Source organism: Dendrobates tinctorius, unplaced genomic scaffold, assembly GCF_039654945.1.
Source record: "Dendrobates tinctorius isolate UK_male_01 unplaced genomic scaffold, ASM3965494v1 ptg000058l, whole genome shotgun sequence".
Lineage (NCBI taxonomy): Eukaryota > Metazoa > Chordata > Amphibia > Anura > Dendrobatidae > Dendrobates > Dendrobates tinctorius.
The window spans coordinates 8,752,054-8,766,813 of record NW_027361726.1 but is presented as its reverse complement, the minus strand read 5'-3'; the positions used below and the strand labels follow the sequence as shown (position 1 = coordinate 8,766,813).

General features: G+C 50.5%; 1 protein-coding gene across 3 annotated transcripts in view; it reads left to right on the top strand.

Annotated features, from left to right (window-relative positions):
* Positions 1–14,344, top strand: part of MOK (MOK protein kinase) — a 34,264-nt gene extending 19,920 nt beyond the window's left edge. The window contains exons 8-12 of one of the 3 annotated variants that reach the window (XM_073578003.1): positions 5,296–5,397; positions 12,582–12,755; positions 12,819–12,927; positions 13,638–13,835; positions 13,915–14,344. In XM_073578003.1, the coding sequence (XP_073434104.1) occupies positions 5,296–5,397; positions 12,582–12,755; positions 12,819–12,927; positions 13,638–13,835; positions 13,915–13,995 (664 nt within the window). In that variant the 3' untranslated portion in view covers positions 13,996–14,344. Of the gene's footprint in view, positions 1–5,295; positions 5,398–12,581; positions 12,756–12,818; positions 12,928–13,637; positions 13,836–13,914 lie in introns of those variants that run through there. The other 2 variants (XM_073578005.1, XM_073578006.1) reach the window with 2 other exon arrangements.
* The last annotated feature ends 416 nt before the right edge of the window (positions 14,345–14,760 follow it).

Below are 14,760 nucleotides of genomic sequence, written 5' to 3'. Positions count from 1 at the left end.
AACTTACCAGAGATACAGACGAGGACCAGTGAGAAAAAAGGATACAGAAACAGCGGGATGTGGTGGATCCGATTTCATAACAAACAACAAACCTGTTTCGCTGACTCCAACCTTGTCTGTAATACTGTCTAGTCTGTAAATCTGCTGAAGATTTGAGGTGGTTAATTTATGAGAATACAAAAAAGGTGAGTGCCGACAACAAACAGACTGTGAAAAAATGGGTTGAGTACCGGATGGCTGAGGGGTTATGCAACCGCATTACAGCTGCTGATAAAGAGGGTAGTCTATCCGACACACTTGGAACAACACATGAATGTATGTCATAAGAAATGGACCGCTGTGTAGCTGCGGTAATAGAGAATAGTGAGTATTGACATACTCCAGCGAGAGGCTAGCATAGGTAAATGCTTCATACCAGTAGTAGTCGGCATGTGTACCAATACATTGCAGTGGTGAGGTGACACCTCGCCCCTGACCCACTATCTCCCGTAGGAGCACTGTTTGAGTATGACAGGATTGTGTGGAGCTTAGGTACGTCACTAATGGATTTGTAGATCTGTCCCTAGAGACATATCCTAGACGGGTGCGCAGGATCTGCGACTCCTGTGTATACCGTAGACAGGTGCACCAGCGCGGGACCGGGAATCTAACTGACCAGTGACCCAAGGCCGTGGAGGTACCTGAGGGATCCAGCTGTAGTAGAAACCCAGGAATCCATCCAAGAGACAGGGCCACAGGGGAAAAAACATCTCAGAATGTTACCTGATCTGGATACAATTCCTAAAAGTTCCCCCTCTGTGGGGACACTCCATGGGGCTGTTGGTGGAGGGAGGGCACACACTTGGGGATAGTACTTCTCAAAGAGGGGGAATTCGTCTTCCGTGACTCTGAGAATCTGCTAGCGGCTATTATCCAGCTGTCCATCATGTCCTGTAACTTATAGAGTCTAGTTAGAAACTAGATTGAAGTGACAGGAGGGGAGAGTCCGACCCCAGGGTTGGCTCGGGGACAGAGAAGTGCAACATAGAAATAGTCCTGGCAGATGTAGGAAAACCAGATGTATAACTGGCGTGTGCCCAATTCATGTATGGTCTGTAAAAGTTGCATGTGTCTGATTCATGTAGGGAATGATCAGAGGCGAAGGACTATTAGACAGTAGTGCGCCCTTGTCCCTGGCAGCGGGAGACTTGCTGTGTGAGACTGCGGTCAGTGTCGTTAACGGTCATGGAATGGTCGTGGAATGGATAAATACAGGTGCATCTCACAAAATTAGAATATCATCAAAAAGTTAATTTATTTCAGTTCTTCAATACAAAAAGTGAATCTCATATATAGAGTTATTACACACAGAACGATCTATTTCACGTGTTTATTTCTGTTAGTGTTGATGATTATGGCTTACAGCCAATGAAAACCCAAAAGTCATTATCTCAGTAAATTAGAATACTTTATAACACCAGCTTGAAATATGATTTTAAACTCGGAAATGTCCTACTGAAATGTATGTTCAGTAAATGTACTCAATACTTGGTCGGGGCTCCTTTTGCATCAATTAATGCATCAATGCGGCATGGAGGCAATCAACCTGTGGCAGTGCTGAGGTGTTATGGAAGCCCAGGTTGCTGCCATAACACCTCAACAGTGCCACAGGCTGATTGCCTCCATGCCACGCTTGCTGTGATGATGTTGCTTTTACCCCCTTAGTGACGGGGTAACATTTTTGAAATCTAACCAGTGTCACTTTATGGGCAGTCAGACGTCCGTTTAAATCGTGTGAGAATCATATCGCATCGCAGTGCACTGACTGACTCGGCACCTAGGCAGCTGTCAAGCTCAGGTTAGGAGAGCCCACAGCCAGTACGAGGTTTACGATGCGATTCTTGCACGAGAAATACGGCAGTGTGTCTCTGCCCTAAGTGATAACTCTGGAACGCTTCAACGTAACTCAGTGATTTTGAGACTGTTTTTTGTGGCACATTATAATTTAATATATAATTGCCAATCGGCTGTGTCACAGCTTCCGGCGATTGTGTCTCTATACCACAATCCACCGCAGCCGGAAGCTGTGACAAAAACGGCACCGCCATATTGGAACACCCAAGTTATGGGTATTCCGATATGGCGGCCAGGATTCAAATCCCCCGCACCGCCGGCTGAGCCAATGAGCGATGCCGCGTGGGATTTGCATCCCCGCCAAGCCGCGCGGCTCCACTCATTGGCTGATCCGCCCGCCAGCTGAGGCTTGGCGGGGGATTCAAATCCCGCGCGGCACCGCTCAGCCGGCAGAGGAGCACATACCTGTCAGTGGCGCTGTAGTGCGGTGTCGGAATCGCACATAGCGCTATCCGACGCCATTTTACTGAAGACGCTTTTGAGGTGTGTCTTCAGCAATATGGCGCCGGACAGCGCGGTATGGGCTTGGGAAGAAAGGTGAGTATAAATGTTTTTGTTTTTTTGTATGTGTGCAGTTTAATAGGGGTGAGAGGACCATACATACAGGATAGGAGGGTGAGAGGTTGCATGCATACCAGGATAGGGGGTGATGGGACCATGCATATCAGGATTGGGGGGGTGAGAGGACCATGCATATCAGGAAAGGGGGGTGAGATTACCATGCATATCAGGATTGGGGGGTGAGAGGACCATGTATACCAGTATAGGGGGTGAGGGAACCATGCATATCAGGAAAGGGGGGTGAGAGGACCATGCATATCAGGATTGGGGGGTGAGGGGACCATGCATATCAGGATTGGGGGGTGAGAGGACCATGCATACCAGGATAGGGGGGTGAGAGGGCCATGCATACCAGGAAAGGGGAGTGAGGGGACCATGCATAGCAGGATTGGGGGGTGAGAGGACCATGCATAACAGGAATGGGGGTGAGGGGACCATGCATATCAGGATAGGGGGGTGAGGGGTAGCATGTATACCAGGAAAAGGGGGGTGAGAGGACCATGCATACCAGGATAGGGGGGGTGGTGAGAGGACCATGCATACCAGGATAGGGGGGTGAGGGGACCATGCATACCAGGATACGGGAGTGAGAGGCCCATGCATACCAGGATAGGGGGTGAGGGGACCATACATACCAGGATAAGGGGGTTTGGGGACCATGCATATCAGGATTGAGGGGTGAGAGAACCATGCATATGAGGATTGGGGGTGAGAGGACCATACATACCAGAATAGGGGGGTGAGGGGTAGCTTGCAAACCAGGATTGGGGGGGTGAGGGGGCCATGCATGCCAGGATTGGGGGGGTGAGGGGGCCATGCATGCCAGGATAGGGGGGTGAGAGGGCCATGCATGCCAGGATAGGGGGGTGAGAGGGCCATGCATACCAGGATAGGGGGGGTGAGAGGGCCATGCATGCATTCAAATCCCGCACTGCACCGCTCATTGGCTCAGCCGGCGGTGCAGGGGATTCAAATCCCTCGCCAAAGCCGTGCGGCACCGCTCAGCTGAGCCGCCTGCCGGTGGATGTTCATTTCACAGCACTCCCGATGCAATAGCATCGGGCCTATTTCTAGTTTATGATAATGGTAAATTTAGGTCGATATGTTTTGTGTTTCGAGATGCCCTCCTAAGGCTAGACTGCGGGACCTCTGCTACAGGGGGCTTAAGCCTGAGGGTCAGAAAGACTGGAAAGGGCCTACCTTACCCTGAGTGGAGACCTCTGCTGGGGGGGGGGGGGGGGGGCGGAGGCTGCAGATGAATCTATGCAAAAGACCGCAGCCACTGCCAATGGATGTGTGGGGAGGCCACAGGCCATGGAAATAATAGCGCCGGCAGGCCCAGAAAGAGCGCACGGTGAGCCCGCGATGGGGAGCAGTGAAAAAACCTCAGGAATATACAAAAAGAGGTGCGAGGAAGGCTCCGCGGCACCGATAGGCCAAGCCTCCACCGCACCTTACCCAATCCGAGAATGGCGCTAGGCTAAAGCCGGGGCCTAAATTTTTGAGCAGGGTCGAAATTTAAATAAACGGCGCCCACTTCTATTTCCCTTAATCCTGTGGAGCCCCCCACAGCCATGAAGAGGGACAGTGGGAGGGCGGGATACATGTATCCAGACGTGGTCCCAACTCCCTCTTCGCAGTGCTGAAGATGACATCAGTAGTCCCCAAGTGAGGGGGTTGCTGGAAAAATATCTTCCCGTCCTGCTCCGAGGAGGGGGCTGGGGGGAGGCAGACCATCCATCCGCTAATGAGCTGCCCCGAGACACTCTGAAGTGTTAGTGGGAATAAGCGTCCTGCCTGTTACACTAGAGAGGGTACGATGTGGACGGCGCCAGACTGTTCTCTCTGTCCCAAAGAGGGGAAATCAGGGTTGAATTTACACCGTGTAGCCCGAAATCACAAGCAGAATCTGAAAGAAATCATTAGTAAAAAACAACAAAATGGTCGAGACGGGTCTGAACACAGACCATGGCTGCCTCCTTGGACACTAAGCTAAAACTGGTTAGTTCCTGGCCGGTCAGTGGGTGTAGCTCCTGCTGGGGAGGAGTTAGCCTTTTTTTCAGCCTAGTGTCAGCTTCCTTGTGGTAGAAGCACACACCCCATGGTTTCTTGTGTCTCCCAATGAAGCGATAGAGAAAACGGAAATACCCCTGGTCCTTAAGGGGTTAAACTTCTTACAGATTAGTGAAGGTCCCGAGTCCTGAGACCCCCCAAGAATCTGGAAGCTGAGCTCCTGCAAATCAGTATATGGGAACATATACTTTCTCTTGAGCAGAGGCTCAGTGCTTATGGAGACTGGGGGTCTCCAATACCCACCCTCACTGATCTGCAGGACTTCTAAGACAAGGGCATATGCTAGTGACATGCCATCACTTACTAGCTTGGGAATACAAAATCACCCGGAGGCGACAGGCAGCTCCTTGCTTATACATCTTTCTCATATATTCGAGAACAGGTCTTCAGTCTGTGGCTTTTCATCCGCTGCGAACTTCAGCTCTCATCATGCTATTTCCAGGGCTTACCAGCTGTAGCATAGTGTGATTTAGTAAGCTGGCACTGAGTGGTTGGTGGTCACAGGTCCTGCCCGTGCTTGTTCACCCTGGCAGATTGTAACTCTCGATAGCGCTCACTCCCGGGGCTCTTTAACCAGCGCTGGCCTTTGTACAGACAGCTTTTTGCTAGCGCAGCGTATCAACCCCGGCATCAGCATTCCCATTTGTCTGTGTCAACAGAAACGCTCTCCCCGCAGAGAACTGTGGACACAAGCACGACTACATTCCCCAGTAAAAATAACACCGTACATGGCAGCCGCTCGCTATTTTTTTTTTTTTATCCTTTCAGCCTCCATCCGCTCTTCCCTGGATTGAATGAACTAGACCAGATATCCAAAATCCACGACATACTGGGCACGCCAGCCTCCGCTGTGCTGCAGAAGTTTAAGCAGTAAGAGACTTATACTGTAAAATCCAGTTTCCATTCATACATTTTTATGATTTGCAAATAATAAGATTTGTACTGTGCGTTTATTTTTGGAAAACATAAGATCCACAGAAAAGGATCCTTAAAGGGGTTGTCCACTACTAGGACAAGGAGATTTTTGTGTACTCACCGTAAAATCTCTTTCTCTTAGCCTTTAATTGGGGGACACAGAACCGTGGGTGTTATGCTGCTGTCCACTAGGAGGCGACACTATGCATAATCTGAAAAAGATGAACTTTGGCCCCTCCTCTGCAGTATACACTCCTGGATAGCGTCAACCTTCTCCATTTTTGTGCAAAAGCATTAGGAGGAATATACCAGAAACATAACCATGCCTGTAAGAAGGCTACTATAAACGAGCTCAAACAACAATATGAGAACCCAACCGTAACAACGCCCCGCAAGGGCAACAGGGTGGGAGCTGTGTCCCCCAATTAAAGGCTAAGAGATTTTACGGTGAATACACAAAAATCTCCTTTACTCTGTCGCCTAATTGGGGGACACAGACCCGTGGGACGTCCCAAAGCAGTCCCTGGGTGGGAAGCAGTGGACGAATATTGTGCTGACAGTCCCCTAGATTTGGGGTACTGCCGCCTGCAGGACCCGTCTACCCAGGCTCGCATCCGCTGAGGACTGGGTATGCACTCTGTAGTGTTTTGTAAATGTGTGGAAGCTAGTCCAAGTGGCTGCCTTACACACTTGTTGTGCCGAGGCTTGATGCCGAATGGCCCAAGAGGCCCCTACCGCCCGCGTAGAGTGTGCCTTGATACCGGCCGGAAGAGGAGAATTGTTAAGGCGGTAAGCCTCTTGAATGGTGGACTTGATCCACCTAGCAAGCGTGGCTTTGGAAGCCGGTAGGCTCTTGCGAACGCCTTCTGGAAGAAGGAAAAGTGAATCAGACTTCCGGAAGATAGCAGTCCTAGATACGTAAATACGCAATGCCATGACAAGGTCAAGCATATGCAGAGCCTTCTCCACTCTATGAACGGGAACCGGGCAAAGAGATGGTAGTGAGATTTCCTCATTGAGGTGGAAGCTGGACACAACCTTCGGAAGGAAGGATGGATCTGTACGGAGAACCACTTTGTCCTGATGGAAAACCAGGAAGGGTTGTCTGCAGGAAAGTGCTGAAAGTACAGACACCCTGCGTAGCGAGGTGATTGCCACCAGAAAAACCACCTTCTGTGATAGAAGGCGGAGTGAGACCACCTTAAGGGGTTCGAAAGGAGGTGTCTGCAATGCAGTCAGGACCATGTTGAGGTCCCACGTCTCCAATGGATGTTTGTAGGGGGGAACCAATCAGGAAACCCCTTGGATAAAAGTCCTCACTTGCGGCTTGTTAGCAATACGCCTCTGAAAGAGCACTGAGAGTGCTGACACCTGGCTCTTAAGCGAGCCCAGGGATAGCCTGGCGTCCAAGCCTGACTGAAGGAAACCGAGGACCTTTGGAAGAGAGTAGGGGAGTGGGATCTGTCCGCGAGATTCGCACCATGTAAAGAAAACCTTCCAGGTACGATAGTAAATCCTGGCTGAAGCTGGCTTTCGAGCCCTGATCATGGTTTTAACGACGTCCGTGAAAAACCTGTTTGGGTCAAAACCCAGGTCTCAATGGCCACGCTGTCAAATTGAGAGCCCCTGAGTTCTGGTGGAAGAACGGGCCTTGTGACAGAAGGTCGGGACGTGTGGGGAGACGCCAGAGGGCGTCTGCTGTGAGTTGCACAACGTCGGCGTACCATGTACGCCTGGGCCAGTCTGGCGCGTTCAGGATGGTGGGAACTTCCTCTTGTTTGATCTTCCTCAGGACTCTGGAGATCAGGGGGAGGGGTGGAAAAATGTACAGAAGCTGGAACTGGGTCCAGTCCTGAACCAGGGCATCTGCTCCGAGCGACCGCGGATCGCACATCCTGGCCATGAAATTGGGAACCTTGGCATTGAGATGGGATGCCATTAGATCCACGTCCGGGGTCCCCAAGCGATGGCAGATCCGACGAAAAATTTTGGGATGGAGAGACCACTCCCCCGAGTCCATTCCTTGTCTGCTGAGAAAGTCGGCTTCCCAGTTGTCCACACCCGGAATGTGGACCGCAGAGAGTACCGACCTCGCATCCTCCGCCCAGTGTAGGATAAGTGTTACCTCGTTCATCCCCTGATTGCTGCGGGTCCCGCCTTGATGGTTCACATATGCCACCGCCATGGCATTGTCCGACTGTACTCTGATATGAGAGTCTGCTAGCAAGGGATGAAAGGCTTTCAATGCCAGGAAGATGGCCCGAATTTCCAGGATGTTGATGGGCATGTTCGCTTCCATTGGTGACCACTTGCCTTGCGCTCTGTGATGTAGGTGCACCGCGCCCCAACCCGTCAGCCTTGCATCAGTGGTAAAAACCTTCCATTGACCTAAGAGAAAGGATTTTCCCCTTGCAAGCGAGGTTGGCTTGAGCCACCAGTGCAGGGACCTCCTGGTTTTCGATGATAACCGGAACTCCCTGTCGAGGGAGAACAGATTCCTGTCCCAGGACTTGAGGATGGCCAGTTGAAGGGGTCTGAGGTGAAACTGGGCAAATGGTACCGCCCCCATTGCTGCTGCCATCCTGCCGAGTACTCTCATGGCATACCGGAGAGATCGGGGGGACTTGCGGAGGAGAGTGCGAACTACCAAACGGAGGGCTAGTGCCTTGTCCCTGGGGAGGATCACCAGACCCCTGGAGGTGTCGAATAGCATCCCTAGGAAGGCCAGAGACTGACTCGGGGTAATCGATGACTTCTGTAAATTGACTAACCATCCCAGGCGACTCAGAGTGTCGATTGTGATTGAGACGTTGACCTCGCAGTCCTTGAAGGTGGGGGCCTTGATGAGAAGGTCGTCCAGGTATGGAACGACTACTATGCCTCTGGAGTGTAGAACGTCCATGGTAGCTGCCATGACCTTTGTAAATGTTCTGGGAGCCGTGGCGAGTCCGAACAGGAGGGCCACAAACTGGTAATGGTCTTGGTTGATTGCGAATCTGAGGAATCTCTGATGGGCGGGAGCAATTGGTATATGCAGGTATGCATCCTGTATGTCTATGGAGGCAAGATATTCTCCTTTCTCCATGGACGCAACGATTGACCGGAGGGACTCCATGCGAAAGTGACGAACTCGAACATACTTGTTGAGTTGCTTGAGGTCTAGTATGGGTCGGACGCTGCCTCCCTTCTTGGGCACCACAAACAGATTGGAGTAGAACCCTCGGAAGCGCTCGTCTGCTGGAACTGGTACTATAACTCCTGCTTGAAGGAGGGAAGAAACCGCTTGATGGAAGGCTCGAGCCTTGAATGGAGGTTTTGGAGGAACGGAGAGAGAGAACCTGTTCGGTGGGCTGGTAGTAAACTCGATCTTGTATCCTGAAGACACTATTTCCTTGACCCACCTCTCTTCTGTAATAGGCAGCCAGACCTGCTGAAAGAATAGCAGTCGTTCGCCTACAAGTGGGGTGTCTTCCGGAGGCCATGAGTCATGATGAGGGGAAAGTCTGAGCTTTTCCTCCCTTGGATTTTGCCTGGCTTGCTTTTGACTGCCAGTTCCTGTCCTGCCTCTGTGCCGCCCGTGTGTTGTCTCTGCGGGGGGAGCGGTTACGATTTTGTGCTTGGCGCTAGACGGACCAGCCTGAAGAATTCCGAAAGTATCGGAAACAAGATTGATTACGACTTTTAAACGTGTGTTTTGGTTTAGTTGAGGGAGAGAAGTACTTTTACCCCCGGTAGCATTGGATATCATTGTATCCAGCTTTTCACCAAAAAGACGCCCACTGAAGTACGGGAGATTTGTTAGAGACTTTTTTGAGGCCGCATCCACCTTCCATTCTCTCAGCCAGAGAATACGCCGGATCGTAATGGCGTTTGATGCTATTCCCGCTACCCCTCTTGCAGAATCCAACGCTGCCAGGAACATGTAATCTGCCACTACTGCAATTTGCACCGCCTGGTCCGCCAGCTGAGGATTTGAAGCTTGGAGGCCCTGTTGCAATAGTTTAGCCCAGGCCATAATGGCCTTGGCTGCCCAAACTGAAGCAAACGCGGGAGCCAAAGAGGCACCTGCCGCTTCGAAGATTGAACGAGCCATGCGTTCTACCTGTCTGCTGCGTCCTTGGGGGTTGAGCTGTCCGGTAGTGAGAGAAGCGTTTGTGCTGCTAGCCTAGAGACTGGGGGGTCCACTTCAGGTGGATCTGTCCATTCCTTAGTGTCCTTCTGTGGGAAGGGGTACTTTGCTTCTAAGTATTTGCGACTGGCGAATTTTTTCTCAGGCTAAGAAAAATGCTTAGAAAGTATTTTTTGAAATTCCGGGTGATTAGGGAAGACCTTAGATGGTTTCTGAACACTCTCGAAGGAAATCTTGTGTTCTGGTGCTTTCGGGGTTGGATCAGAAATGTCCAGCACCCGAAGGATGGAGGAGATTATATCCTCAACTAGCGCCATATTGCTAGGGGGACAAGGGAGCAGAGCGTTCTCTGTTTCGTTATCTGAGTTAGAGTCACATATGCCCTCCGAGTCTTGCGCATCGCTAAGGAGCTCCCTAGCGGGCGAACTAGGGCGGAGGTGGTCTGGGATCGTTGTGGAGATCCACATTGTCTTTCTCGATCAGGGGACGGTCTAGGTGACCTGGAGCCACTGTGTCTCTCCCTGGATGGGGACGACCTAGTGCTATGTGAAGACGCAGATGAAAGCGACCTGTGGGTTCGCTTATGTCTCAAACTGTCGGAAGCGGCATGTCCCTGAGACCGGATGTCCCTTTGCTGGGTAACGTTCATAGCCGAGACATGACCCTGCAGTAGTGTGGAGGTCAGGTTATCTATAGACTGTGTCATAGACTGCGACATCTGAATAGCCCATTCCGGCGCAGTAGCGGCCGCAGAAGCGTTGTTAGGGACTTCTTGGGGTTCTGATCCAGTGTTTTGGGTACAGTCCCGGCAGTGCGGGTATGTGCTGCCGCTGGGGAGAGTAACCTTGCAGGCTGTGCAGACTGCATAAAAGCAGTCTTGTCTGGTCCTCTTTTTCTTGAGGCCGACATAGTGCCCAGAGGCTGATTAGCAGAGGCCCTACAGGGGTATCTGCGCAGAGGAGAATAGGGGAGCGTTATAGGTTATATGAACTCACAGCTGAGTACAGAGAACCCAGCTGTGATCTTACCCCACCGGTGCGGCCCCTAGGTCCAGCGCCGATAAATCTCAGTCCTGTGCCCCCCAGAGACTGCTGTGCTGCCTTCAGCTATGTCTTCTGGTGCAGCAAGATGGCCACTGGAATTCTGAGGTGGAGGGGGAAGGGGGCGGAGAGCTGAAAAGGGCGCGCAGAGCTATGTAAAAGCGCGCCCTTCCTGTCTTGATCTGCCCCTTCTATGACCCTGCAGAGTGTCATTTTCGTCATCCAGGGGGCGGGAATAGGGCGGTAGCTGCGGCCTAAATTTGAGATCTCATGCCCAGCAGGGCTCCAGGATGGTGCGGTTGCCCATGGGAGGGTTGGATTTAACCCAGACACCCCCCCCCCCCCCCCCCCCCGGAATGAAAAAGGCTAGCGGTGGGGTCTGAATGCGCACTGGGCCCTGTGGAGGGTCCCTTTGAGGCACTGTGCAGCTGGTGCTGCTGCAGAGACAGGACGCAGGGAGTCCGGTCTCTGACAAGTGCTATGCCTTGCTGCATCTCCCCCGGTCCCAACAGGAGCCCGCAGCTGGACTGGAGTCCCTGGGCTTGTAAGCGTCCGAATGGTGCCTGGTACAGGCCCTACCTGCGGTGTCTCAACCTAATACCCCCAGTGGGGGATTAGGGAGGGTGCTGCCGTCACCGTCAGGGGGCTTCGTCGTCGGCTTAACCTCAACCCAGAGCTAAAAGGAACTGAGGAGGGAGGGGTTCTCAACTTCGAACCAGTACCCGAAGGACTGGGGAAGGAGCGACATGGGGAATAGCCACCTCGACCTCAACCGGGTACGCCTAATAGGGGACCGAGGAGGGAGCCATGCCGGGAGTCTCGCTGGAGACCCGCTTTTCTTCATCTGTAGTCCGTTGGAGAAAAATCCAGGAATAAAAAAAAAAAATGGAGTAAACCTCCTTGCGACACTAAGCAAAAACTGGAGAAGGCTGACGCCGTCCAAGGGTGTATACTGCAGAGGAGGGGGCCAAAGTTAATCTTTTTCAGATTATGCATAGTGTCGCCTCCTAGTGGACAGCAGCATAACACCCACGGTTCTGTGTCCCCCAATTAGGCGACAGAATAAACCCCTTTTCATTTCCCACGTTTGACACCGATAAATAAAGCCTATACTCGCCTCCCATGCCGACGCCGTTCCTGCAGTGTCAGCACTCGCATTCCCAGGGCCCCCGTGCGGTTGTATGACACGTAAACCCAGTCCTAATCAGCACTGGCGTCACTGTCTCTACCTTCTGTTGAACTGAAGGTAAACAGGAAGTCCTGGATCCGCCGCAGCCCTGACTTCCTCTTCATGTGCAATTTGTCCAAAGGCCGAGACAGTGACGCCAGCGCTGATTAGGTGTTGGGATCATATATCACAACAACCGCTCAAGAGCACCAGGACCGCAACTACTGACACCGCTGGAACAGCGTGTTGGCACAGGCAGCGTGTATAAGCTTTTTTATTTTATCAGAGCCAAGCGTGGGGACTGAGAAGAGATTGTCCTAGTAGCGGACAACCCCTTTAACTATAGTACTATTTCTCAATTCACTCCCTTTTGAGAGATGGCTTTATAGCCAGGAAGCTGTGGGTACTTTTCTTGCTGTGCCCCAAACTTTCCTTCTTCAGTACACCTATTTAGTCTTATTAAATGCCCTATTAGGGTGTTTGGGTATCGTACAGGAGCGTCGCCCACTTGTGTCCCCATAAAGCATTGCTGGAGCGGCACTGTGTTGCCAGCAGGGAAGATATGAGCAAATCTACAGTACGTATCCGCTTCTAGTAAGGCCGGGATCACACATGCAAGGAATACAGCCGAGTATTGCATGTTAATACCCAGCACTGCCACCGGCACTCAGGCGCAGAGCGTGCCACTCCATGTATTGCTATGCGGCCGCACGCTCCGAACCGTGTGCCGGGTATTAACATGCGAGACTCGGCCGTATTCCTTGCATGTGTGATCCTGGCCTAACTCAGCTCATTATTGCAGGTCAAGAGCCATGAACTTTGATTTCCCTCCTAAGAAGGGCAGCGGGATCGGACAGCTGTTACCTGGCATCTCACCGGACAACATCTCACTGCTGTCCGCCATGCTGGAATATGACCCTGATGACAGATTCAGCGCCATGGAAGCCCTTCAGCATCCCTATTTCGAAGAGCCCAGGTAGCGTAGCCAGATTAGTCCGTCCTGTCCAGACGCCATAGCTGACGCCTCTCCTTATTTCAGGACACTAGAGAAGCGTTCCCTACCTCGTAAGTTAGGAGTAGCCGAGAAGTCAAACACTGCGGCCCCTATGAATTATCTGATGCGGATCGCAGGACAGGGCCGAAGGCAGGTAAACTTTTTTTATATCACTAGTCTATGGCATTTTTCATGCTTTTGCAGTTTAGCCTTACTTAGTCTATGCAGAGGATTTGGAGCTGTGTATCACACATAAAGGATTCTTCCATGTTTAGAATGTGAAGAGTTACAATCAGTAGGGGTCTCTCTCGCCACTATCTGAAGGGGCAGTGACATTTGTGCGAGCACCAGTCCTGCACACCATCTACTTAGCAGCAGCAGTGCAGATTACTGCAGCATTTTCCCATTCACTGCAATACCTTGCAACCAAGTAGACAGATCAATGTAGACACAGATGAGGCGAACGTCCAAAGCCCCTTGCAGTGAGTCAGACCCCAACCAACCTCATCTCACTTTCCTGTTACTATCCTAAAGGGTTATTCCAGAAAAAAAGTTTTCCCACTATTTGTATTGATTGAAGTGGATGTGCTTGATCTCTGCTCCATACAAAGTCAGTGTTGAGACCCCAGAAATCAATGTTACCTCTTAATCTGTGGATGACTCACCATTTTGGGAGAAACCCTTTAAGCCCAAAAAAACTTTAATACAATTTGGGAGCTCAGCACCTCTAGCTCTAATATATAGTATATTGTAGACACATTCCTGTTTACTTTTTTTAACGGCAGAGATTGTGAAAATGGTTCAAGTAGGACGTTGACATAATGGATTCTTTATTAATGTAGTAATGATTTTTTTCTTTTTAAGCAGATCATGAAGCCGCACCCAGATCTCACCTTCCAGCACCACGGACCTACCTTTCCAATGGAGCTGCCAAAACTTAACGTGCCGAGCGTATCGAGGACTGTACCCTTCTCCACGCTCAAGTTTCAATCCGTTTTCCCCACTCCTGGAAATGGAGGAAAACTTCCTATAATACCAAGCGTGAAATACATAGACACCAAGGTAAAGGTGGCATCTTCATTTTTGTGATTGTAGCGTCATTACTTTTGGTGTTGTAATCTTTTACATCATGTGTTAACAGTTTGACATCCACCAGCACGGGAAGTCGATGATGAAGCCGTATCACTTACCTTCCCTAGAGAGAAAAGGAGGAGGATTCTGACCTCACCACACACAGACACTAAATGCAAACCCTGTGCCTTTATCCGTGCCAGAGAAGAAACACAAAACTGTCGCTACAGCAGCCAAAATATCATCAATCCCTGTTACCAGAGCCCAGACAATCTCCCCTCGCTCTGGTTGTTTTCAAGGTTCGTTTACTCCTTAAAAAAAAATTCAGCTCAATTTGCACTTTACAAACTGATCAGAAAAATTGTTTCAATTCCTCTACAATCTTTGTTGTCCATAATTCTCTTTACTTATTTATATAGCACCATTAATTCCACAGCGCTTTACATACATTATCTAACTAATGTAGTGAGTTTTTTTTAATTAAATCGGATTATTGTGGCCATTCATGTAGTTTTTGATACAAGTGGTAAAATAAATTTTGTAATCTTACAAACCTCGAGGAGTCCATCCCTCAGCATACAGACTCTGCTAGGGGGCAGCACCTCAGTACATGCTAGAGCTTCAGTCACACGTGTTTGGTGTTTTTGCATCAATATTTCTAAGCCAAAACCAAGAACGGGTCTCAAGACAGGTGCAGATCTGAGCTGTCCCCCCCCCCTCCAAAGTCACATCCATTCAGACGACTCCACGTGTCAGAGGAAGTAGTCTACAGTGAACCTGCAAAATTTCATGCACTTATGATGGCCCCAGCAAAACACTGATAAAGACTTCATAGAAACCATAGATCTTATTATACCCCTCTGCTTCCAATTGCATGGAAAGTTTTTATTTTAAGGCAGTTCATGCACAAATCTAA